The sequence below is a fragment of the Pleurodeles waltl genome, chromosome 12, assembly GCF_031143425.1.
Source record: "Pleurodeles waltl isolate 20211129_DDA chromosome 12, aPleWal1.hap1.20221129, whole genome shotgun sequence".
NCBI classification, from domain to species: Eukaryota; Metazoa; Chordata; class Amphibia; order Caudata; family Salamandridae; genus Pleurodeles; species Pleurodeles waltl.
In genome coordinates, this window is record NC_090451.1 from 150,038,406 (window position 1) to 150,065,443 (window position 27,038).

Here is a 27,038-nt window from a genome sequence, read left to right on the forward strand (position 1 = left end):
CGACTCCTAACCCGCTTCAGTGAGTTGAAAGACCTGCGTCATGGAGCACTGGTGCCGTGCTGGCTGGTTCCTACAGTGCCACCTAGTGGGTTGAGGAACGCACCATGTTCGCGATCCTGGTTATTCGCAATGAGAGAAACTGTTGTGTAAGGAGCGTGATGGTGTACCAGTGGTCTTTAACACAAGGAAACAAATGTCACAGAAAATGCCACAATATAGCTAGTAACTAACCATGCTTTAACACATGTAATACCTTGAGTGACGGAGCAAAACTTATCTGTAGCTGCTGAGCAGCGAAGAAAGAGGGAGACTAAAGACTTTATGCGAACTGCTTATACGTGATTGGTTTTGATGATGCTTCTCTTCCCAAAGGTTTATGGGAATATTCGTTTTTTAAAAAAAAACATTTTTTTACTGTGTTGATATTTAAAAATAGCTGTTTGTGAATTTATGGAGTAAAGTGAAGGAAGAAAAGCATAATATTCAACTCTGATCCTAACATAGAATCCTGGATCCCACTCAGATGAATTACTGTCTCCATAGGCCTGTTAATCAGGATAATTTATATTCCTTGTGAACACCATATGGTCTCCTTCTCTCTTCTCCTATATTTGAAAGTATGGATTTGCTATCAGTAGTCTTCAATTTTGTTTCGTATTTGAATGGTTTAATTTATTGGTATGTTGCATCAGCCATATAGAACAAAGACTGTACATTCATCTGTTGTGTTATACATGCTTTCCCAAATGCCATGGCCCACCTTCAGAGACAGTTAATAGGCTGTTTTTTTCCTTTAAAATATAAGAACATGCTAATATTTTATGTTGCCAAAGTAAGCCTTGTGTCCCATTTCTTTTAGTAAATAGGATTTCATCATAGCTTTTCTTCAGGCTTTGGTGATTTTCTTTATTTTATTTTTTTAAATAAAAAAAACCTTTTGTCTGACAGTGCAATTTTGAATTGAGCTAATATTTCTATGAATGTCTTGGCGCTAACCAACGTTTTCCAGTGGCCCTATACTGGGGTGAGTCACAGAGTTTAAAGACAATAACCTAAATATCTTACTTGACACAATGCCATATTGAAGCACATGGGAGCTCTTTAAGTCATCAGCAGCATTAAAGGAATTCTACTTTGAAGATGTATATTGAGTACAGTAGAATACCCCAAACCACTGTACTTTCCCAGTATCATGCCAGTGCTTTTGGCGTTTCCCAGAATTACATTTCTAATTTTTCGCATTCTATCCTTTTTGTTGGGGGCATTTATATGGTGCCAACCTGCTGACAGGGTTAGCACTGTTCTTTACCTAGTCCATAGTTACTCAGAATTTAGAAAAGCTTGGAGTACTGTTTACAAATGACTCTGGTAAAGAAATAGGGCAGTTAGAAGATGTGTTCAAATTGAAACAAAAAGGCTGAAAAGTTTCTTCCTTGAAGGATTGAAATGTGCGCTATAGTGTTACATGAAGGCACAGTTCAATTCAGATTGTAGAGGGGGCACAGCAGGGCAAAGCTATATTTTTATTTTTTTCTGGGTTGGTTGCAGTCTGTTTTTAGCTTGGTGTGCAGCCAGGTGGCTGGATTTGTAATTGATGCAAAGTATATTAGTATTTGATGATTGCTGTAAGGTGGACCCAGTGAAGAGCGTTTTTATGGTTGCACAGAGGTGAACTGCAGCATGGTGGACAGCATTCATGAAGGTGTGGTGGAGTGAAACCCATAGGTCAATGCCTGGCCTTGGTCATTATGCAAGAATAGGAGAGCTTTGGTTGTGGGTTGAAAGGGGCTTGCTGTGCCAGAGGGTTTGAGCCATTTTAGAAGTGTTAGCTAGTCCTAATCAGTTTGGGGGTTCCTCTTCAAATGCTCTTGATTAAAATTATGGGCTGATGTCGACCCCTAGGTCTTTCGTATTGGTGAAAAAGGCAGCTCAAGTTAATTAAAAGTTAAATCTTTTGATACCTGTTTAGAGTTCACCACTGTTTGACGATTAACTTTCGTTTTGCCAGATTATGTTTGCAATAGATGACTGATGTTCGGGAATAAATAGGATTCTGTGGTGTATGTAAATTGAAATACAGCAATGCTACATCATCATATTGAGAAAAACATTATGCCCTTTAAGACCCTAGTTGTTCTGTGTAGAGGTTGAAGATCTTTAGGGAGTTTTATTTAGGGTCTTCACATTTCAGTAGAAGTGGTGGTGGTTTGGAACAGTCCACCTGTATGCTTTGTCGGCTAGGAACTGGGCAATGTTTGTGTATTGACCATGGGCAGTGGAAAGGTTGTTGAGTAGAATCAAAGTGGGCAAAGATGTGAAGTTCACCCGTGTCTATAGTTTTCAGGATGTCGTAAGCAACCTAGAATGTGGCAGTTTCTCTGGTAGAGCTTGGACCTAACCTTGATTAATATGTTTGATACAGATTGTGTGGGTCATTGGAAGTGGCGGTAGATGATTAGGTAATAGATGACTGAGGTCATCCAGACATGGTGAGTGTTTATTTAGTATGGAATGACTTGGAAACATTTCAGGAAACTGACGAACATCTGGTGTGGAGCGAGGTAATGATGCACAGGCATAGGCTGCAATTTTTGGAGTTTCGATTGAGGAGGTGAGCATTTAATAAGGAGGAGGAATAATGTAATGGTCATATCAGTGTTAGGGTCTTGTATACAGCTATTCACATTATATAGAATACTTCCTGCTAATCTTGTTGTTCACAGGAGCAGATGCTAATTTCCTAATGCTCCCTCCTCGCCTATATGTCCTTGCAAGGAAACTAGAAAGTGGGTTGGGAGAATATGGAATATGAAGAGACTTCAGGTCGCTTTGCTTCTTTCATTCTCCCCTGATTCAGTGGATTAATTGGGGAAACTTTATACCTCTACTCTGTTCAGCCTGACAAGTAAATAAACATAATGTTGCTCTTTGCTCTTTTAACCCTCACAAAATCCGATTCACTCTCTTCGCTGTCTCTTCATCTCTTTTCTTTTTTAACCCCCTCCCCCGCCCACGTTCTCCTGAAGCCTTAGTGGCTCTTCTGAGGAAGATGATGACTAGAGCCTCCTATTTGTTTCTTCAACTGCCATCACTTATAGTCATCCTGTAATTGATACTGTTTTGCTATTTATTATTTACATGTTGCATAATACAGTTTGTCACCTTTTTTTATTTTTTCTGAATATCTATTCACAGTCTTTACAAACTTTGACTATTTACAATTTGGAAACTGGTCTTTGCTTACTCTTGGGTTTCAGTCCTCTCTCTCTTTCCTATGATTGAGTAGAGCCGATCGATCAGGTACCAAGGAAAAGGAAGTAGACTGACACAAACTCTAAACTTAAACCAAAAATGAGATCTTACTTGTTCTAGTCCTGTGGAAACTTATCTTTGAATTTTACAGCTATCGAAGAATAACTGTATTATTTACCTGAGAAGAACCGAGATGCTTGTGGAACACTCCTCATTTTAGAAACTCAGTTGAAGTGCAACGTTTCCCTTACGTGTCCTTCGGTTATCTTCTCAGTAACAGACGTTCAGTTAGATATTTTTTTCCAGGCAGGCTAGATGTCCAAGTTGGCAGACATCTGAATTTATTTTTTTCCATTTCTTCCGGATTCTCTCCTTGATTCTGATTGTAGCCTTCTTTGGGCCAGCTTCCAAACTGATCATTTGAGGGGTTTTATTGTGCCAAGGGTGAAGTTCCCCAAAAATTACTTTGTTTTTAGCAATGTCTAGTAGCTAAATAGTTCATACACGAAGAGAGGTTTTGAGGTGTGCCATATAGTTGGGATGTATTGAGTTACTGGAGGGCTGAGAGGGGTCTAAAGATATATGATGAAAGTATTGTTGATTGGGAAGTAGTTGATATTGGTGCCTATACCCCTGGTCTTGGTGTAGTTGCACCACACCGCTTTTGTAGATGGATATTTTTCAAGTGAGCATACGGTTTTGAGAGAAGAGTTTTTAGAGAAAACTGTAGAGTTATGTTGTCTTGAATTTTCTTATTAACCATTTTCCTGCAGTTTTTTATTTGGTTTAATATTCTTGGCAATATAAATTAGTGCTTGGGAGTTTGTGAAGACCTTGGGGGCATAGTTAACGATGCCGGGACGTATGTCATCATTAGTTGTCTGGTGGATCTACCCTAGAACCAAACACTGTGTGTGGATGGTGTCATTTGTTTTAAGATCTTGAAAGATAAATTGTGAAAAGTTTGGATGGTGGATAAGGTGCTGTGATACATTTATTTACTTTATAGAGAGGCTACAAGCAAGCAACGGAAAAAGGGATGTATAATAGAATATGACTTACAAGTTGGTTCCTTGAGTGAATGTGAATATGATCCTGTTGGAGGAGACTGAGGACAATCCAATGTTGAAGATGAATGTTTGGGATATATAGTTGTACATGGTGGCTTTATAAGAAGACAGGATCTTCATTATGCAACTAAGATAAAAAGATGATTGTGTGAAACATTGAAGGTTGGAGGATGGAGTGATAAGGAGTATTGTGAAAGAAGGTAGTTTTCTATGCAATTGCAGAGCCACTACTAACGTCTCCTGGGCTGGTGAACTCTAATGAGGTTACCAATGTTGAAGTGGATGGTGACTGTGGCTCTTTTCTTAGGGTTCTAGGGCAACTGCTGGTTAATAGCTTTCGGAAATCCACCTTTCCTCATGGTTAACCGTGTTTTTTGCTGGGCCCTTTATTTCAGTTGGCTATAGAACTCTGCATTTTACCCCATCTGAACCAGTAGTAAACTGCCTGTGTTCGCCCGTAAACATAGTTGAATTGGCATATCCCTGATTGGTATACTTAACATACGTGTAAGTCCCTGTATGTGTCATGGGCCTGCAAGTTAAATGCCACTAGTGCACTGCAGCACCTTCTGTGCCATCCACTACAGGGGCAGAGCGAACATGGCTTCAAATCCTACTATTGTAGCCTGATCCTAGCAATGTAAAAGCTGCTATTCAGCCTCCCAAAATAAACCATTTTAACGGGTCAAAACTTCCCTTTTTAATATTAAGAAGTCACCCTTATTATGTCCTTGAAGTGAAAAGGCCCCAAATCTATTTTTCACTGGGGCAGGCCTAGCAGTCCTATGAAAAAACACCATAGTACAGATTAGAAATCCTAATACTGAATCTCTGGAATGAGGCTAGCTAGAAAAATATTTAAATTACTATTTTTAATAGTTTCTAAAAATCCGATTAAATGGTGAAGTCAGATTTTTAATAAATATTAAAGAAAAATAAATTTTAAAAGGTTACCTTTTTACTGCTTGCTAACTTTGCTTTTGCTCTCTAATGTCTGCTAGCCAGTAATTAGCTTTTGTGAGGGCTCCCATTGACCTTGATTTAATCAGTGCACCAGGCCCGGCCACACAAATGAGGCAGTGGTTTATTGGGACAAGTGGAGTAATTCTGGGTAGTAGAAGAAAGTTTGTGGATTCCTGCTGATTTTGGAAGTTTCCGTCACAGAAATGTAAGGAAAATACATGATTTTAGGCAGCGTTTGAGATTTGCTGGGTATTGAGGGTAAGAAAGGCACCGGATCCATTTAGGGCAGGCCTCCCTGGAATGCCCAGGGTACCCAATTTTCAAAAATACTTGTGGTTGGTAGGTTTCTGTGGGTGGCCGCCAAACCCAAACCCCAATACCACAGTATCCCTACTGCTGCTCTTTCACTATAGTGTTTTAGGGCCTTTTGTGTTGGGGTCTCTTAGCCAACCCAAACAAGTTAGGGACTGCAGTTATTGGGAAACCAGGCGGAATGCCAGGTGGTAGGAAGATTTTGCATAATTCCATAATCTTCTTACACAGGAAAGTGAGAAAATGTGTGTTTTGACCCAAACTTTGAGGTTTGCACAGGGCTACTGGGTAAGAAAACCTTGTGAGAGTTGTCTAGTTTTCAAGAATGTGTGGTTTTGGTAGGTTTCCATTGTAGTGGCTGATCATGGTTCAAAATCCATAGTTACCCACACTACAAAAAAAAAAAAAGAAACCTTGGTTTTGAATTGGATAAAAAAGATTGGCCATGTTCTCCTTGAGCTGTTATCTGTTGTGGCCGCTATGTCCACCCCCTAAAATTGGGTTCCATTTTTAAGTGGGGACACTAAGCGGTTAGCCTTGTGTATCGCCAAAGATGCCATGCATTTCTATGACTAAATGTGACTTTTGCAATGTATTTAGTTTGAAGGTCATTGTGGGAAAATGTGAGTAGGTGTCACTCAATGTTCATTTGGAGTTAAACCACCAGTTACATAGGCTGGTTTTGGCCCCCCCAAAAGTAGTAGCTTCAAACAGCAAACACACTAGAATATTGAACCAAAGACTACCGAAGATGAGCCGTAAAGCCTTGACACGGAACCAACCAGTTTTTGGTACATTCACACACAGACTTTCAAACTGCCAGCCACAAGCCTCTGTTAAAAACTTGCCTGAAAACCTTCTTTCTGAAATGCTTTGATCTGTGCAGGATATAGAATGATGATTATGAAACAAGGGTGGTGGGTTTGTGTCCTTCTGAGGTGTGTGAGAAAATAAATGGAAAATCAAAAAAAGCATTTAGCTTATTGATGCTGCGATCTTAAGAATTCTTCTAATGAACTTCTCCAAAGGGGAAAAAAACAAAACTAAAGTATTACTTAATCTTGCCACATGCGCAGTACTACAGCATAGTTCATTGGACAACAGGCTCAATGCAGCGAGCTAAGTTGCTGTGCTGCTTCACCTGGAGAGAGCAGAACTGCAGCATACATTCCAAACAAATGGTGCAGGTTGCTCCCTCCATGCACTGGTGCACTATGGCTGCCTTGACCAGTGCAGGCACCTAAGCACAATAGTGTGATAGTGTAAAGGTGTCTGCATTATGGTCAGAATAGTTTTAGTGCAGGAAGGGGCCTCTAATGATAGCACGGATGTACTGCGGAGCACGAGCTGCACTGTCTCGTGGTGCTGCAAACCTCAGATTTTTACCCAGCACCGTTGTCTATTGCAACATGCTAATGAGGATGACACCGTTTACCGAGGCGCAGCATGTGGTGCGCACAGGAAATCAGCAATAAACTACCACACGATCGCTTGCAGCAGGGTTTCTGGCGTTGGCGAGCAGGGCCCAGGGCGCCTGTTTTCCGAGGGTTGTACGGAGCTGTCTGCATTAAAGTCCTGAAGACAGCAGCGACCAGCCCAACACACACCAACACCGCCATTCGCACCGCCAACAGCTTGGCACTAGAGTGATCCAGCTTCACTGTGAGTGATCGGAATATTTGGGGAGGTGCAGAGAAGTTTGTGCTCAGAGATCAGTTAGTGCTTTCATGCATGGATGACCTGTAAACACAAAATGGGTGGATCTCCTGCTACCTTCTTTTATTCACCATTTGCTGTGAGGACGCCAACTTTTTTTCCGCCCATGGCTTCTCTGGGTGCAGTCCAGCGCCAGACGACAGAGCGATAGTTTAGGATTTGAATATGAAAATCATGTGGCAAAGAATTTGGGTGCCATCTGCATAGAGTTGACCAGAAGCGCCAAAATAGGACATAGTCACCTAGTGTAGTGTGAGAGTTGAAGCGAGCGTAAACCCGCCTCTGCGGGGTGCACATCACAGGAGGGATGGTTAAAGGCTGGGCTGAGCACGTCGGACAGATAAGGAACAATTGGTGAGGTATAGAAAGAGAGGTTGCTTGGTGCTGTATTCTAAGTCAGTCTGGTACGGTGAGGTGCTGCTTCTCATATCATGCATATTAACCAGCGTGATTGTTTGAAAATCTGAACTCATACCCTACAACCTTATTGCCCAAGCTCCCCCCGCCGTTATAGGTCCTCTCCACACCAGACTATTGTTCCCCATCCAAACTTGAAACGTATTCTTTGTGGCTTCACAGGTCACCCTTTTTCGCATTGGAGCAGTGTGTGTTCCAGAGTGTGGGAGGCCCTTTGTTGGATATGTTCTTGTGTGTTTGGGGTTTTGTAAAGGCTCTAGGAGGTGGTTAAGGGCAACGAGACGTTTATTTTTTGTAGTACTATTTGGCTTGTTGGAACATAATTTACCTTGGTTTATGGCAGTGGCTCCCAACCTTTTGACTTCTGTGGATACCCACTGTATCATTCATTACTGGAACTCGGGGACCCTCCCGCCCCCAATCATAATTGGAATCTGGAGATTCCCCCACTGAGTTATTAATGGAAGACTGGGACCCAGGCCTATATATTGGTGAATATCTGATCCACAAGACAATTCTCAAAAAACACAGATACAAGAATTCCATTAAAAAACATACACCGATGATGAAACATTTCCTTTAAATTGCAAAAAAAACCATTTAAATTAAGTAGGAAGGCTGGAGCTTTTCTAAATTCAATTGAAGCCACACAACGACCGTGGTATATTTACATTTACCGTATGTTTTAAGATTTTCAATTGTACGTGTAGCCACTTTATATACACTTTATTAATGTTAATATTAGTTAATTTTCTAAGCAGTAAAGGACCCACTGAGGAGACTTCGCGGCCCCCACAGTCTCTTGGACCACAGGTTGGGTACCACTGGTTTATGAAGATGCCCAAACTGTAGTTTCACTTCTTTATTGTATTTAATTTGTGTGTTTTTCAGAGTCTTCAAGAAGTCGAGTCCAAATTGCAAGGTGAGTCATTTCATTACTATCCTTTGTTTCCGGACAGTCCTATATAGAAATCAAGTGCCCAGCTACTGCATCCCACATTTTCTTCTCGAGTTCTTCCCTGTTCTTAGTACCTCTTGCTGACTTTGTGCTTAGTACTATTGTTAGCTCAGATCGGACTGCTGCTCTTAAATTAATATGGTTCCTTGCAGATAACACCTTGTTTTTGGCGTCTGTTTTTTTTTTTTTCTTTCTTGTTGCCACGTTTGGGCTGTTTCTTGACCTCTGCTTTACTGCCATTGGGTCCCGAACCCTTTGGGACACAGACAGGTGATCCCTGGTGCACCATAGGGCGGATCCTGGCCTAGGCACCAGCTGAGACAGGAGGAGGGGGTGGAGAAGGATGATAAACAAGTTCTCGAAAGTATATACACATTGTGCACAGTGGGAGCATCTTGTTACCGATTGCTGCTTTCATGTCACCGAGGAGACTACAACACGGATGGAGCATATCCTCCACCCGTTGGCAGAGGGGGAAAGACCCTGGAACTTAAGAGAAGCAGATTTTATAACCAAAGGCAGCAAAGGAAAAAGAGTGAGATGCATCCTGGCTTGTAGCTTGCGGAAGCAGAGAGCACCTAGCGAACAGCTCTTGTAGTCCTGAGTAGAAAAGGACCGAAATCCTGCAAACAGAATAGAAGTCCTGCCTGCAGGTAGAACGAAAAACTCCATAACACAAAGCAAACAGGCCCCTCAACTACATGCATTGAAGAGAGGGAACCCTACAGTATAGCAGAATAGGTCGTTCGACCAAATGCTCACAACATCAGGGAATCCGCACTTCCAACTTGTGGCAGCAGGACTGACCCGCACACCTCATCTTCAGGCAGTGAGCAACGCGTTTTGAAAAGAAGACCGTGGTCAGACTTACTGTGCCAAGCATACTTTGCAGAGAGCTGCAGGTCCTGTACAGGGTGAGACAGTGGGAGGTGGCAAACACCCTGACTCAGACAGCTAAGAATGGACTTTCTGGACCTAGACCGGATCAGCTGTGTGGTTCCACGGGGAGTGGCTGTCTTCCGCAAGCAACTTGAAAATGTGGTAATTATGGGTTGGGTGGCTATTTTGACATGAAGCCCCTTTGAATGCTGAATGTTAGAGATGGATTTGTGATTTTGTATATAAACTTCTATCGACATGGCCCCTTTTTTGCTGTGGTGGATGTGTGGAGTTGCTCTTGGGGCAGCGTTGTCTTTTGCATGGTGCATAGTCACAGCGACTTGTTCACCTCTGTCACTGCATATCATGGCCACGTTTCTTAACACCTACCACGGATTTTCTCATTTTTCTGTGTTTTTATTTCTGGCTGTCTTTTTATTGATCTCTCTCTCTCATTCCCTGAACATTGGCCTATGATCTCTTTTGTACCCTTTTTTTCAGCTGACTGTGTATTTGGGAAAACGTGACTTTGTGGATCACCTTGACCGAGTGGACCCCGTTGGTGAGTAGGAGGAAGAGGAGGATGATTGTGGTGGTGCTTACTTTTTCTGAGTCGGTAATTAGCAGTTGAACAGGTTAGGTAGGACTGCTGTTGGTTGTGGACAGGGATGGCGAAGCTTGTACTCTCTGTGGTGGCTTCTTATGTATGAAAACATAATTGTTTTATATAAGACAGTTTTTTTCCCTGGACTTCACATGATTCTTTTAAACAAATTGCAAAACATTGTCCCTCAAGTAATCGTGCACACTCTCAGGAACATATGGCCCAATTACCATTGTGCCCATAATTTACCCCCAAAAAGTTAGAGAACTTGTTCCCAGAAATTTGTCATAAAAACATGCATGTTATTAAGGCATCATGAGCTATAGACGTTCAACACTAAAGAAGCAGCAGAAAGGAAAGTGTGGCAAAATGTTATTTTTCTTTGAATATACTGACATGCAAATGTTTTGCTCATGCTTTCAGAAGAAAACACTTTTCTATATTCTGTATGATGTAAGGAGCTTTGGGTAGCCCTAAATGTTTTGGAACCTTCCTGATTTTAGCTGAAGTGCATGAGGACTAAGGGCTCTGCAGCCTATAGCAATTCATGCAGTTTACATCTGCTTCAGCAGCTACAGCTGTCTGTGCAAAGCCCAAGCCTGCACAGCCATTAGCAGCCACAGCAAAACGAGTACATTAATAGAATGGCTGGTATTTTTCTATGAACACTGTTTATTTCAAGTAAAAGCATAAAATTGGAAATGGAAAGCCCTGAATCATGTAATTTTCAATTATTGTTATTAGTACAGATAAAAGGTACAGCACTTCGCATTGGAAAAGATGTATGCATCACGTATTGCCATTGAAATATCACTCTACAGTGTTCAGTTGCAGGCTTGACTGGTAAATATCAACAACAAACTACTCAAAAATAGAACCTGACATTCTTCAAAGTTGACTTGGTTCCATAAATAAAGTACATCACGCCTGAAAAGAAAAAAACTTTGTTGGTACTCCACTCTTTGAATGAACACTCAGCAAATAGGAAGTAAGGCGATGAAGAAACAGTACCCCAAGAACTCTGTTTATCAGTTAGCCTTGTCTCAAAATCGTTGTATCTACAAGCGTAATTGTTTGCAAAAAACTCTACCTCGTAAGGAAAGAAACATCAGGTACGACTGTGGACCATTGCCCACATTAGTGGGCAGTAGGGAAACAAGTCAATATGAAACACCTCAGGCATCACCTATCTGTTCTTTGCTATGAATCAAAAAAGTCACCGGCTACCACCGGCTGGGGAAAGCTTTAGGCTAGTCCCCCAAGTTTCACTGTTAGCTGATCCACGAAACACAATACGACTTCACAGCCCTTGTCCATTAACTCTTTCTTAATAGCATGCAGCTCCTGAGTCAAGTGGGTGCAACTCAAGTCTGAAAATGGATGAATCCCTTTTTTGTTAACAGCTTGAGACTAGGGTTCATGGCCACCTTTTTTATGAGAACCTCCCTGTGTTTCTCATTTTACAGTTTAACAGCAAAAAAAAGTGTCAGTGACTCATCAAGCCCCATAAATGAGCTTCAGCACTTCAATTTGGTGGTTTGAGCTGGGCCTCACCCAACACATCATCCTGCACAATAGATAGCACCAGGGACCACAAATATTCACTCTATGCCACAGGGTGTTGCAGGGGCTGTCCAAGATCGTCAAGCTCTTGCTTTTTTATGAATTCTGTAGGTGTTTCACCTTTGTTTCTTTCAGTGAAACAGAAGCAGTGGTGCTTTGCTCAAAGAGATCTTCCCGGGGGTACAGGATAGTCAAAGTAACACTTTAATTGGAGAATGCTTTTTCTGATTCCTAATGTACAAGGTAAACGGTTGTGGACCTTCCAGCTATTGGTGATTCTAAAATGTTCCTCATGAAGCCATCCATGTACTCCAAGGCAGTCTCTCAATAGTGCTCTCCTTAAGATGACCCTCGGACTGTTTGAAACAATTGATGTTTCAATCTTTATTGACTAAGAGTGGACACCCTACATCATTGAAGGGTTGTATATGGAAAAAAAGCTAATACAAAGAACTTGTTTCCTTTTTGAGATTGGTGAGAAAGCAATCTTTTAACATTTATCGATGTTTATCTTTAATGTTCACAGCTCCTCATGTGAGCACTGTCGTTTTATGATTATCTAACAAAATTGTATGGAAAAAGTAAAAATACAGAGTTTGTTTGCTTATAGTTCATATTTTCAAGATTTTATTTTTTGTCCAAATTAATTTAACAAATAAAAAATCTATGCAGATGTTCAGGGAAATACTCTTTTGATGTTATGCTACATCTTACATTTTTTCAGATTACTGTTTTTGAAATTAAAATAAATTCAACTCTGATGAAAGGCTGTCCATTCTGTTAAAAGTCGTCCCATTCAGTGCAACGGGGTAGTTTGGCTTTCTTTTAAAAAGAAAATACATTTTGTGTCAGGGTTGTGCATTTGTGTCCAATGGGTCATTGCAGGCTTTCACAAACAAGTAGCTATGTTAATAAATAATATAAAGAAAAACGACTTGGAGTTTTTTAGACCGTGAGAGTTACGCCGAGTCACATTTAGGTTCAGTTATCCTTATGGTAGATAGGCTGTTGTTGAACGCAGGCTAGGTTTGAGATGCGTGCTTCATTTGAAAAATTAGTTCAGTCTCTTGCCATGCCTGTGTTGATCATGATTAATTTAATGTTGAACACACTGATCCTAGCTGTATGGAACATTGTTTGGATGGCAGTTGATTATTTCTTTCCTGCCTCTTGGGCCAATTTCGGTGCTGCTGGGTTGGGTGCTCATGAGCTCGAGTTTCTTTGGGCCGTTTTGGTCCTTTTGAAACATGTCTTTGTTTGATTCTTGGTAGATGGGCCCGTATTTGAGCATCACGGGTTCTTGTATAGCTTACATGTTTCTCTACATGCTGGACTGGTTTAGGACCTGCTTGTACAGGTTTGTCCTTTTGCTGTGGCTGGGTCTGTTTGGCCACAGTGATTTTGGTTTTATTTGGGCATTGTTGGGTGGATTTTTATTCAGGCGCCTTTGGGCTTGTCAAAATCATTTGCAGGATTGATGTTTGTATTAGTTTGTAGCTTTTGGGTCTTCAGTGCTAGGCAGTGCTTAATTTGTAATTAACAAGGTGTCGGTGGTGAAAGCCCTCGTCTTAAACACGCGGCTGCTGCAATTAAATGTGGGAACACAGAATACTGAGGTAGCATAATCCTGAACCCATCTCGGGCCACGTCATTTCACTTAAAGCCGCTCCCTACCACTTCAGCTCACTCTAGCAGCTTTCTGCTTTCTCCGATTGTGACGCTTTTTCGTTTTTCTCTTCCTCGTCTTTCCCATATGTGCCTTTTGCCCGCAGCAAATGCTTGAGGGTGAAGAATAAGCGCCGGCCCTCAACAAAAAGTGCCGGTGCTCAGCACCGGAAACAACAAGCACAAATTAAGCACTGGTGCTAGGTTACATGTACAAAAAGTATAATATTGTTTGTGATGGCTGAGAGCAGTCTCCTTGTATCAAGTCTTGTTTGAGCACTTCGAGTGACTGTTAGAGTAGCTTTAAGTAAATACTCTTTTTTTTTTTTTTTTAAATTCTTTCAGATGGCATTGTCCTGGTGGACCCTGACTACTTAAAGGACAGGAAAGGTAAGATATTTATTCTGTTCATTAACCTTGTGGGTATTCTCTCTGGAGTGAGCTCTCACACACTGCACATACTGAAACAGGTATCATGTTTGTTGGTTAAATCTATTAGTGAAATGTGAAGTTGGAAAATTAAAGATGTAGCAATTTCAAACGATTCAAAGATCCCTACAAATATCTATGCTGAAGGTCAGTCTTTGAGAAATAACACATTAGTAAGAAGGAAGGAAGCTCGTTTTTTGAGGGTTCATAAACCTGTGAAATATGGGTAACATGGGAAGGTTGGAGGGGGTTTGTTTGGAAGTGGGAACTTCCACCAGCGCTTTTACTTCAGTTGATAAAATTATGTTATCCCATCTGCTCCAGAGGTTGACATAACACAGCCAAGTGATTCTTTGGGAAATCTTCACACAGCCGTGTTGGCTCTTGATTATGACTATTTGTGAGTGTTTGTTCTGATTATGCGTATTCTTGGTTTGACATCCGATGAGATCTATCTGCTGTTGAAGTGATTTGTTTTTCTCATGACTTGACCCAGTCTCAGTTTTTTCTCCTGGGGTTAGGGGTGTGGAATTTAATAAAATATCTACTTGGCGATCGGAAAGGTTGCTTCTTAAATGTGTTTGTCCTGTATACAAAATCTACTTGTCCTTTTGGTGCCGTGTAGTGAGGCGATAAATTATAGCTGCAATCTCATCATGTAAGAGTTCTGATAATAGCCTCTCTGATTATGCCAGAGCTACTACTATAGTAGGGCATGAATACTTGCAATTTCAAACCCTACATAGCAATTTCTTTATTTTGCCACCATTCCGCAGATCTATCTACCGGGGCTGGAGGAAGCAGTAAGCAATAGTTCCGGGGCTGGAATGCCTTTGAGTTTGCAAACCTACTAACTTGCATGTTTTAAGTGTTTTCACCAGCTCTCCTATAATCTTTTCCCATAATGAAAAAGGTTAGAAATGTACTCCTGACAGTGGCAAGAGTAGAAATTCTTCCAGGGTTGAGAAAAGTGGTTGAAGGGAAAGTGAACTTGTAAACGCTCAATAGATTTTCACATGAGCAAATCTACACATGCGTATTTGCTCGTGCTGAAACACAGTTCACAAATGTTTTCTAGGAGTACAATTTCCTGGTCTACTTCTGTAAGTTCTTGTGAATTCATGAACACATGGGTGCACTTTTGTGACTTTCTTTAAGAATTGGGTCCCTATTTAGGTCTGGCGTTAACGAAGACATTTTGTTTTTATTAAACTTCTATTTCTCTCTCTATTGGCTGGCTTTACTGTGAGTGATCTCATTCTGCTCTTCCACAAGGAGCATATTGGCACACAAAGTAGTTTTGTTCAGTGCCAGGAACTACTGTGGCAAGCAGTTGTGTAACGAAACTGGAGGCCCCTCCCTTGCACAGAACGTGGGGGCGCCACCCTCCCGACTCACTCAGGGCAGGTGCTGTGCGAGGGGGGGGGGGGCTGAAGAGGGAATACAGGGCCTTTGTGACGCCACTGGTGGCAATGTGTGCTTTTTAAGACCAAAAACCTTGTTTTATTTTTGCCAGTGTTTGTTACAATGGTGAGGGCGTGGCAGCTCCTACAACAATAACGTGTTACAAAAGCCATGTTAAAACAAGACATGCATTGACGAAATTAAGACTCTCAAAAAAGGTTTGATTGGTTGGCTTTCCCAGTGCTTGTTTATTTTCATGTTTCTCATAATCGTGTTGAAAATGGTTACATTGATTTTCTATTAGGAATATGTGTTGGAAATATTAGCATGCATCAGCACATTTTACTAAATGATGCATGAAAAAAATAGCACCTAAACGTTCATAGTAGCAAAACGCTTTTTCCCCCTACTTGCATTTTTCCTGAACATTTTATTTTGAAAGCAACGAATTATCACTCTTGCAAGCTTCTGCAAACATTTGCATCTTATCAGAGAGCATTCTGGGAGTATTATACTTAGACTCATATTGGTAAAACTTAAAACGTTTATTTACAGCACTCACACTAATAATGAAGGCTCTTCATTAATGAACCATAAATACAAGTTCGAACAGCATTTGCGCATGGACACACATTACCTCAACTGCAGACTGTTTCCGTCTCAGTAAACTGGCAGCCAAAGGGTTTGTGCTGGAGGGAGTTGGGCCTACTTGTCCCAAGGACAAAATAAACATGAAACCTTGTTGCCCCTGACCCCAAACGTGGGGCAATAGGAATTCCACATCCCTGTTGTTGGTTTGCTTTAAGACTTCAGGACCATTCTAACTTCATAAGCCTTTTCATGGTTGGCTTTTTAAATAAGTATTTGCTTTTGAGGGTACTTTATCTTCAGCATTATCTTTTGTGGTGACGTCAAAGTGAGTGTGACTTAGATAACATATTCTTTGGGAAGTCCTTTCTAATAATTTTGGTAATTGAGGTTCCCTAATCATATGGCTTCTAAGCTGTATTTAATTTGTGCTACTATTTACTGGTGCTTGGCACCAGCAGTTATTTTTAACATTTGCCTTTGTTTATGACAGTTCACCATAGGGTAGTGTTGTCTGTTTTTGAACTAAGAACTTGAGCATCATTTCACCTTAAATTAAATATTTTTGCAAGTTTAGGTGACCTGGAGTATTCCAAAAGATCACGTTTGTAGGGGTGTGATGACATTCAGCTGTGGCAATGGGTGGTGCAATCTGCAGTGGCCTCCTGTATAATACCATTGGTCCTGCCACTTATTTTCCTATGAGTTAGGCACTACCTATAAGTGCTGTGTTTCTCTATATACAAATTCCTTGAAGCAATTTTGTTCTGCCTATATTCCATAGGTGACTTGATTGGTCAAAGTGTCCTTGAACCTGGATACTTTTTCATAATATCATGAGAAGCATTTAAATTGTTAGTAGATAAATGAGTGTGTATCTTTGAGCTACTCTCCTAATGGAAGCAGATCACTATATGGTTTTAACTTCTGGTGGTTTGCTCATCATCCCTCGGTAGTACTAATTGGCATTGGATACTAGGACAGAAGTTTAAAATTCCAATCGCAGTTATTCTTTCAAAATTAAGCCAATTCACACTATATGGTCTAGCTTAAAGATATGTGGAAATTCAGCCCAGTGGCAGACACCAGAAAGAGTAGTCTGAACTAAGATGTCACAATATAAACATTTGCACATAGGCAGGAATCCGGTTTCGGGACTTTGACTCTAAAATCGAAAGGAACAGAACTGTGTTTAAGGTGAAACTCAGAACTGTGTTTAAGTTTAAATGAATTCAGGAACTTGTTTGTTGTTTGAAAAATTACTGTGCACATTTCTTTTAGGCTTATTGGTTTAGATTAACACATTGTGATCCTCTATAATGAGGCCAAAAAAAAGCAAGGTAGAAGCCTCTTCGTAGGTGCCTTAAACCTGTTGAATGGCTGTATAAAAGAAAACCTCACTATAATGTATTCAACAGTTTTTATGTTTTGCAAATCTCCAAAGTTTTGAGATACAATCATGTAAGTGAAAGATGTTTAGCAGGTCCAAAGACTGAAGCTCCGTCACGTTGCTTGATGTCCTCATTTATTGTGCATGCAGACAAATGGCTCTTTGGTGTTCACTTCTAAGATGATTTGGGGATGACTTATCTCGTCCTCTTCTCTTAAAAAGTGACCTCCTTGGCTGTGGATAGAGAAGACTTCTCGGCCACGCTTGCTATGTGGGTACTTTGTCTATCAGGGACTTTTATTTGTTTTTCTTCCCTTATCTGTGTTCGCTGTTTGGAATTTTGTCTGGCCATACTGGGCCTTGGTAATAACTTCAGCTGTCTCTTAACTTTTTCCCCAAACAGTTTATGTGACCTTAACCTGTGCTTTTCGGTACGGACGGGAAGATCTGGATGTATTGGGACTTTCATTCCGGAAAGATCTTTTCATTGCAACATTTCAAGCCTTTCCCCCTCTTCCTGAAGAGAAGAAGCCTCTGACTCGACTACAGGAGAGGCTCATCAAGAAATTGGGTGAACATGCCTATCCATTCTTCTTCACGGTGAGGGTCACAGAACATTGAAAATTGAAGGGAAAAGAGTGGCAGGTTGGAGTAGCGTGCCATCTTTGTTTAACATTTTCCCTAAACATCCTTGTGCTCACTTTCTCACTTTCCTTCTTTTTCCCTTTTCTCTCCTTCCTCTTCTTTGATCCTTGTTTTCTTCCTCTGACTCACTTTTTTTTTGCGCTATTTGGTATCTTCTTCTGTTTTCTGTGATTTTTCCATTTGTCCTGTCACATCTAAAATCTTTGAGTGTGTGTGTGTGTGTGTATATATATATATATATATATATATATATATATATATATATATATATGTATATGTTGGTTTCAAAATGTATACAGCTTTAGACAAAATTCTATAGCTAGATGGAGGACAACAAAGCACATAAATGTTTATTCGATTTATGCTGCAATATATATATTATATATAATATACTGTTAGAAATGGAGTCTTTGGTTGGTAGTCAGGTTAGCCCCTGTCCAAGCAAGGACCCTCACTCTAGTCAGGGTAAAAAAGAATCACCCTCAGCTAACCCCCGCTTACCCCCTTGGTAGCTTGGCACGAGCAGTAGGCTTAAGTTCAGAGTGCTAGGTGTAAAGTATTTGTACCAACACACACAGTAACTTAATGAAAACACTACAAATTGACACAACACAGTTTTAGAAAAATATAAAATATTTATCTAAACAAAACAAGACCAAAACGACAAAAAGCCACAATACACAAGTCAAGTTATCAATACAAAAATGTAAAAAGAGTCTTCGTGTTAGCGTGAAAATGTACCCTGGGCGCATCAAAAATAACTCTACACGGGCGAGTGCATCAAAAAGGGCTTGCAATGCCTCAGTATCACTCACGAGCGAGACCTTGCATCGTTTCTCCTTCAGTCAGGTCTGCGTGCACCGTTCCTTCTGTTTGCAGGAAAACAATGCGTTGATCCGGTCAGCACTTTGAGATCCAGACTGGCCTTGCGTAGTTTGTACACACCCAGCGGTGTTTGCGTCAGAAATCTGGCCGCACGATCATCCGAAAACCACACAATGCGGGTTGCGATCTCACCAGTCTCCGTCAGCGATGCTGCGCGTCTTTTCTGCAGTCGTGGGCGTCGATCTTCCGGTAACGTTGCAGGTGAGCGTTGAGTTTCAGCCGCAAAACCGGCGGCGTGTTGATTTTTCAGCCTCAGATCGGAGTCGCGTTGATCTTTTCCCCGCACGGCGGTCGGTGCGTGGATTTCTCACTCTTGGGCTGCCAGCTTCTCCTTTCAGGGTCCCAGGAACTGGATGGACACCACTTGGCAGAGTAGGAGTCTCAGCACATTTTCCAGGTGCTGGCAGAGAGAAGTCTTTGCTGTCCCTGAGACTTCAAACAACAGGAGGCAAGCTCTAAATCAAACCAATGAAGAGTTCTTCACAAGAAGGAAGGCAACACAAAGTCCAATCTTTGTCCTCTAGCACAGGCAGAAGCAGCAACTGCAGGATATCTCCACAAAGCACATGCAGGGCAGCTCTTCTTCCTCAGCTCCTCAGCTCTTCTCCAGGCAGAGGCTTGGTTTCCCGAAGTTTTCTAAAGTCTGTGGTTTTGGGTGCCCATTTTGCCCTTTGAAGTAGGCTTAGTTCAAAGCAAAGTCTCTCTTGTTTGTGAAATCCTGTTTTGCCCAGGCCGGGCACCAGACTATGAAAAAAAATGAATTTAGCAGTATTTCACTGTCAGGACATATAAAACACATTTCTATATGTCCTACCTTAACCATAGACTGCACCCTGCCCTTGGGGCTACCAAGGGCCTACCTTAGAGGTGTCTTATATGTAAGAAAAGGGAAGGTTTTAGGCTTGGCAAGTGGGTACACTTCCCAGGTCGAATTTACAGTTTAAAACTGCACACACAGACACTGCAGTGGCAGATCTGAGACATGATTACAGAGCTACTTAGGTGGGTGGCACAACCAATGCTGCAGGCCCACTAAGTAGCATTTGATTTACAGGCCGTGGGCACCTCTAGGGCACTTTACTAGGGACTTATTAGTTAATCAAATATGTCAATCATGGATAAACCAATTACATTGACTTTTTGTATAGGAGCACTTGCACTTTAGCACTGGTTAGCAGTGGTAAGGTGCCCTGAGTAACAAAAACACCAAAAACAGAGTCCAGAACACATCAACAACCTGGGAAATGGAGGCAAAAAGTTAAGGGGGACCACGCAAAGGATGAAAAGTCTAATATTAATATATATATATATATATATATATATATATATATTGCTTCATAAATCGAATATCTTTGTGTGACTTAGTGAGTCAGTGTGTGTATTAGTGTGTGCCTGGTTGTGTTAGCGTGTGCATTAGTGTGTGCCTGGTTGTGTTAGTTCAGCCATCAGTGCCTGTCTGGGTGTGTCAATGTGTGTATCAGTGAGTGCCTGGCTGTGTCAGTGTACGCATCAGTGTATCCCCAGATGTTTCATTGTATGCATCAATGTGTCCCTAGATGTGTCCGTGTATGCATCAGTGTGTGCTTGGGTGTGTTATTATATGTAGCAGTGTGTGCCTGGGTGTGTCAGTGTATATATGAATGTTTGCCTGGTGTTGGTAGTATATATATCCGTGAGTACCTGGGTGTTTTAGTGAATGTATCAATGTGTGCCTGGGTATGTTGGTGTACGCATCAGTGTGTCCATGGGTGTTTAAGTGCGTGCATCAGTGAGTGTCTAGGTTAGCCAATGTATGCATCATTGTGTCCCTAGATGTATCAGTGTATGCATTAGTGCAAGTGTGTGCTTCAGTGAGTGCCTGAGTGTGTCAATGTATATATTAGTGTGTGACTAGGTGTGTAAATGTATACATCATTGTGTCCCTATGTGTGTCAGTCTGTGCATGGTTGTGTAACTGTGTGCACTGGTGTTTTAATGGCTGCATCAGTGTGTGCCTGGGTGTGTCATTGGGTGCATCAGCGTGTGCCTTTTTGTGTCGATGTATGCATCAGTGTGTCCCTAGTCAGTGTATGCCTTAGTGAGTCTATGGGTGTATGCCTCAGTGTGTGCAAAGGTGTGTTAGTGTATGTATAATTGGCTTGCTAGGTGTGTCACTGTGTGCATGAGTGTGTGACTAAGTGTGTTGGTGTGTGCATCAGTGTTTGCCTGGTTGTATTAGTGTATGGATCAATGAGTCTCTGTGTATTGTTCAGTGTGTGCATGGGTGTATGCATCAGTGTGTGCCTACGTGCTAATATATATTTAAGTGTATGGCTAGACGTGTAACTGTATGCATCAGTGTGTCAGTGTAGGCATCAGTGTGTCCCTGGGTGTGTCTCTGTTTGCATGGGTTTGTCAGTGTATATGCATTAGTGTGTGCATATGGGTTTGTCAGTGTATGAATCACTGTGTGCCTATGTTTTATAGTATGCATCAGTGTTTGCCTGGGTGTGAGTCTATGCATATGTGTATGCTAGGCTGTGTATTAATTGGACTGTATTGGGGTTGTACTTATTTACTGCAAAAAATACATCCTTTAATCTGTGTTAAAAGATAGAAAAGATACATAAAAGTTAGTTTCATATTACTGTGTTAAGCATTAAAGCTTCACAATCTGTATTAAAAGTTATTGTTAATAACACAACAAACCACTGTATAGCAATGATATGTATTTAAGCATCTCATGTTCCATTTTCCACTGTTCTCAGTTTCTGTACCTTTGCACTATAAAGGAATTGTGTATAGTGTATCATCGATGAACAGTAGGGGGTGGGACATATGGACTGTATAAAAATATATATATATAACTACCTAGCATGTTATTTAAAGTTAACATTACTATGTATGACATTCACTACACATTTAGCAAACTTTGTTAACTGCATTTGTTCAATAATATATTTCATTTTATAGTTTTCAGTATAATTAATGTGTATGATTCATAGTGGTAGGTGAAAACAAATTTAAAAGCATCACTCTTGATATGCTGCATGAGATCATCAAATCTGATAATCGATTCAACAGGACTGGAATATATCACTGGTGATATTTTTTATAGTTTTCCAGCTGTTCTTCAAACAGAACTTTAGCAGTATTCTTTTTTTTCTCTTCAGTAAAACTTTGTCCTTGTTTATACTTTGTAATCTTTCTTTCCAATTTAGTGTTATGTCTGTTGTATTTTTTTCAAGAGTAAGTAGATTTGGAGATTTGTAATCCATTATAAAGATATCACCCCTGGTAGGCTGTATGATGTCTGAATTTATTGTTTTAGAAGTCCAAGAAGTGAAGTATTCCATTTTTTCAGTAATAATCCGCCTTATAATTTTGGATCAAGAAAGATAAGGTATAACTTTGACAGTTTTTACGGTAATCTCTGCTTAAATGTAAGTTTGCTCTCATTACATTCTGTCCACCCAGTTGTATATTTTATGTAGAAAGTGTAATGTCCATATGTAACATTTACTCCTTCATGGAAAATAATGGCTGTACAGGTATATGTTTTACCAGAAATTGAGATTTGACCAGCTTTAAAATTTGTAATTTGGGTTTCCAATTTAGTTCTATTTGCTTTATTTTGTTGTAGTATTAAGATTATAAATTTGCTAGTTTTTTTTTTTACTGTCAAAGTTGACAGATCTGACTTGCATTTCGTGCACGTATTGTTCTGTTACTCATCTTTAAGCAGTTTGTGAAAACTGACAGTTTTACAAGCTGGTTAGGTAATGTGGATAAATCTTTCCCGATGTATTTCTTTTTTTTGAAGAAAAGGAACAACTACCACAATTATGCTTCCACAAATAGCTTAGTCCAGATAGGTCATCAATAGGTACCACCCCTTCTTCTAAAGTACCAAGTACGACCATAAGGAATTCTTGTGCATCTTCTTGACTGTTTTCAGTGAAATGTACTGTTCCAGTGCAGCAATCTGCAAGCTTTCGAATAGAAGATGCAGAATATGTTTTTGTTAAATCACTGCACAATTGTACTAACAAGGTAAGGAGTGCAGAACAAAATCTTTTATCCTTTTTTGTTGTTGTTTAATTTCATGAACCAGAGTTGCTAAAGAGAAGAGTGCATTGAACGCTACATTGGCATAGCAGTTGACTCCAGAGATGTTTGAGAACTGGTAGCCTACAATTTCACCATAATTTTCTGTTTTGTTTTTCTGCAATACTTCTGTCTTGTCTTTTTTCTTCTTTTTCTCAGGAATGTCACTATGATCCTTTAAAATATTTTGTTTTGGTAAGATGATAGCCTTTTTGTAAACTGGGTACTGCCCTAGATGGAATCAGCATTTACTCTAGTGTCCCCAAACTCTCTCAGATATAAACTTGACAAAGTTCTAACCTGTGACAAAGCTACATAAGACATACCTTCTTTGAATACAGTACTAAATGCTGCCTCTACACTTAGACCTTCAGACCTACATTTTGTTACAGCATATGCTAGAGCAGTGGTTCCCAACCTGTGGGCCCGGGACCCATGGGGGTCCGCGAAGCCTCGTCAGGGGGTCTGCAGCAGCTTAAAAAATGTAAAAATATTAGGTCCCAGCTATCAGTATTGACTCAGTGGGGGTCCCCCGGTTCCAATAATGATTCAGTGGGGGTCCCCGGGCTCCAGTATTGATAAAATGGGGGTCCACAGAAGTGAAAAGGTTGGGAACCACTGTGCTAGAGGTATTGGAAATTGCTTTCTGTTAACATACAAGTCTCTCACAAGCAAGAAACGTGCAACCGACCTTGCTATCTGTTTTACACCTTCAGTAACTTCAAATGTAATTGCTAGGTATTGAACCTCATTTCTATTTGGATACAAAGTGAAATCTATTATTTTTCCCATGGCATCATTAACCAAGTCGTCTGCTACATTTAAATTGCAGTGCAAATTTACCCTACAATTCTTACAACATGTAAACACTTTTCTAATCCCGTGGTTTAGGAAACAGAGTTTTCCAAAGAGTTGAGTTTTGATTGTAGTTTTTCACTCAACAGTATTGTCACTTCTTGGTGTTCAATTTTATCAATTGATATTACGTTGAATATTTGTTCTTTCTCCAATTGTAGCAATTCTTCATTGAAAAAGGTTCATTCTTTGAGAGTAGGCATTAGACACAATGGATTTTCTTTGTGAATTAATTCAGACAGCTGAGCTGCAGCTGTTTTTAAAAGAAACATGTTATTTATAAGTCAGGTTTTCCCAAGCAATGTTTTGATTGTTTTGACAGTATTCCTACTCTAATATTCTTTGGCGTATTTCCATATTGCATATCAGATGTTTGACACATGTTTCTAATTAGTTCTTTGTATTGGAATTTCAACCAAATATTAACATTTCCAATGCTTCCTAAATAATTACGAGTTTCTTCATGTAAGAAAGTGTTAAAGACAGGCTGTCCTTTCACAGGGGTGAGTTGTAATAAATCACCAAAAACAATTAGATGCTTTCCTCCAAAAAGTACATCAGATTCTGTTTTCAATATCTGTTGCATTCTTAAATGTACAAAGACAAGCATTAAGTTTGAGACCATGCTCACCTCATCGATTAATAAAAGGTTCAATTTCTTCAAGACTCTTGAAACTTTGTGAAAAGTACATGATGTAAGGTAATTTGTTTTACATTGTGTGCAGCCAATCTAGTAGGGGCTGTTACTACACATGATAAAATGGAGTCTATAGTTTTTTGCAGAAGAGGGGGTAGAACTTGTATTAAACTTTTGACAGTGCCATCTTATCCTCTTACATACAAAATAAATTGGCTTAAAACGTGAACATTTACATTGATTCTTTTTGTGGAGGAATCCATGGTATAATTTTTCTTCAAGTTTCATGTATATTTCTTTCTGCTCTTCATTGAGTTGTTCTACTAACTGTACCAAGTCAACATTTTCTTTTCTTGCTTGTTGCATTGCTCTTTCAACTTCATTCATCGTTGTGAAAGCTTCATTTTCAATTATTGGCTGTCCAGGGGATCTTCACAGAGAGGTCCATAACTCTGGCTACTTTGAGAACTATCCTTTGTTATCTCAATAGCAATTGTTTCCTCTTGTTCGATTTCTCCATTTAACATTTTCAGGTATTTTAGAAACATTGGCCACTCAATGGTATTTTTTTTATTGCATTGAAAGAATCTTCACAGCAGTCATACTGTCCAAGTAACTCTGTTTCAGAACACCAAGGTTTGAATAGTTGGTAAAGTGCTAAATAGAAAAAATAATTAGTTTTCTTAGCAGTTTGACAAGTAATTTGTCTGTGGTTTATTACATTACCTTTTGCATGCCAAACCATACCACTGTTAAAATCAGCTACACTATACTTCCCTTCATCAGTGTTTTCTGAAACATTATTTTTGTACATATAGTACTGCAGAATTTCGTAAATACACATATTTTTTTAGATGTGGAAATATTCTTGGATAGTAAGTATCCAGCATATTTGTTTTTACAATATCTGTACACTCTGGATCAAACTCTAAGCACTCAATTTCTGGATAAGATTCCAAGACTGTTTCACATGTTGGCAAGGCCTAGACTAACCCAAATAATTCCTCTAGAATTTGAGAACAAACTAGCTGAACTCAACCTATCATAGCACTTAAATGAGCTTATCTCTATGTGAGAGCATTTTCAAGCTGAAATTGTATCATTTCTTTGATAGAGATTTTTCTGCAGAAACCGCCTCCCACGTTTCCTTCATCTGTTTTCTCTGATTTTGGGATGTATGAAGTGACATTGCGAGCATCAGCAATGAAATTGTCAGCAACGAACTGTATGTTCACATTTGCATGCATAATGTCAGCGTGAGAGGATTATAAACAATAATATATTTGAAGGCCTCTGATCTTTTCAGATTATATGTATTTTTGATGATTTTCATGTCAGTGTGAGCCTCACTGCAGATAAAAAGCTTTCTTTTGAAATGATAGGCCCTGGGAATCTAAAGTGACACCTTGTATAACACTTTCCTTTACATCTGTATCTTCTGGGGCAATACTTGCAGCATCTGTGTGTTTGGAAGCATACAACTTGCTGCTGCAGTGTTTTGTTATTCTTCTCATCTGGAATTCTACATGTAACATACTGTTCTATGAAAGACAGTACAGGCTCATCATTATCAGTTCCAAATTTTGGTGCATCCTTTATCCATACCAGCATGCGTATATGTGGAGCACCTCTTGCCCTGAATTATTTTCTCAAAAGAAATTCTGTGACTTCTCGAAGAGGAGAATTTGTTTTATTGCATATGAAACTCATTTGAAACTTGTGATTGAAATTCCTACATACATTAACAGGATCCAAAGAGCAAAGTTCTCCTGCTGTCTTCACGTGGATATCCTTAATATTAGAGTTTGCTTCTCCTAGAAATTGTAGTAAATCATCTCATGCATACTCTGCGCAGCTAAGCGTTACAAACCAAGTAGGTGGACCTAAGTTGCAAAGCATACATTTAAGTTCTCCATGATGAAGGTACCGGTATTCATTAGTCCTGCGTAGACATGCCATCAAATTATTAAGTTGTACTCCAGATTTTCATCTTTACCTTGTATTTTATGATCAAAGTAAAAATGTAAAGAAAATGTAAATTAGCACTTGTATAGCGCACTACTCACCCGTTAGGGTCTCAAGGCGCTGTACTCATACCGCTATGGAACCCCTCCTGGCTTTTCCCTGTGAGGCACCCACTCCTGAGCACCCCCAGGGTGAAGCCAGGCATCCAAGCGCTGTTGGGGCCGTTGTGGAGATTAAGCAAGCTATTGCCCAGAGTTGCAGAGTGGGACCCATGAATTAGATTAGGCACCGAGGCGAGAATTATCTGGTCAAGGGGAATTGAGCCCAAGACCTGCCGAAGCGGGACTTGAACCCTGGTCTTGAGCCAGATCTCTGCTTCAGGGTCTGCCGCTCTAACCATTGAGCCACACTACTCCACAAAGTCCCTTGTAGAAAGATCTTGCAGATTGACACTTGTTTTAAGAATATAGTTCACAGCATAAGAGAGTCCTGACAAATCACTCTCAATAACAGATGGAATATATAAGGAATACATTGTTTAAACCTAGGGTCCTCTGAATCTAGTCTTGTTCACCTATATTCAGCTGCTGGTATTTGTATCGGTCTCTCATCGTAGCACCCACCTACTCCTGTGGGAAATAGCTGTGGAAAACAGCGAGCCTCTAAACATTTTTCCCACATACTCATGGGAGCTCCTTTAGCTTGTTTAATTTGAAACGGATCAGTAGCATCCCCAAGAAATCCTTTTGAATGTA

General features: G+C 40.2%; 1 protein-coding gene across 2 annotated transcripts in view; it reads left to right on the forward strand.

Moving 5' to 3' along the window:
- The window catches only part of ARRB2 (arrestin beta 2), a 305,471-nt gene that overhangs the window by 81,405 nt on the left and 197,028 nt on the right, over positions 1-27,038 (forward strand). For both annotated transcript variants that reach the window (XM_069217995.1, XM_069217994.1), the window contains exons 2-5: positions 8,622-8,652; positions 10,069-10,129; positions 13,745-13,789; positions 17,614-17,810. In XM_069217995.1, coding sequence (XP_069074096.1) covers positions 8,622-8,652; positions 10,069-10,129; positions 13,745-13,789; positions 17,614-17,810 — 334 coding nt within the window. The remainder of the gene's footprint in view (positions 1-8,621; positions 8,653-10,068; positions 10,130-13,744; positions 13,790-17,613; positions 17,811-27,038) is intronic.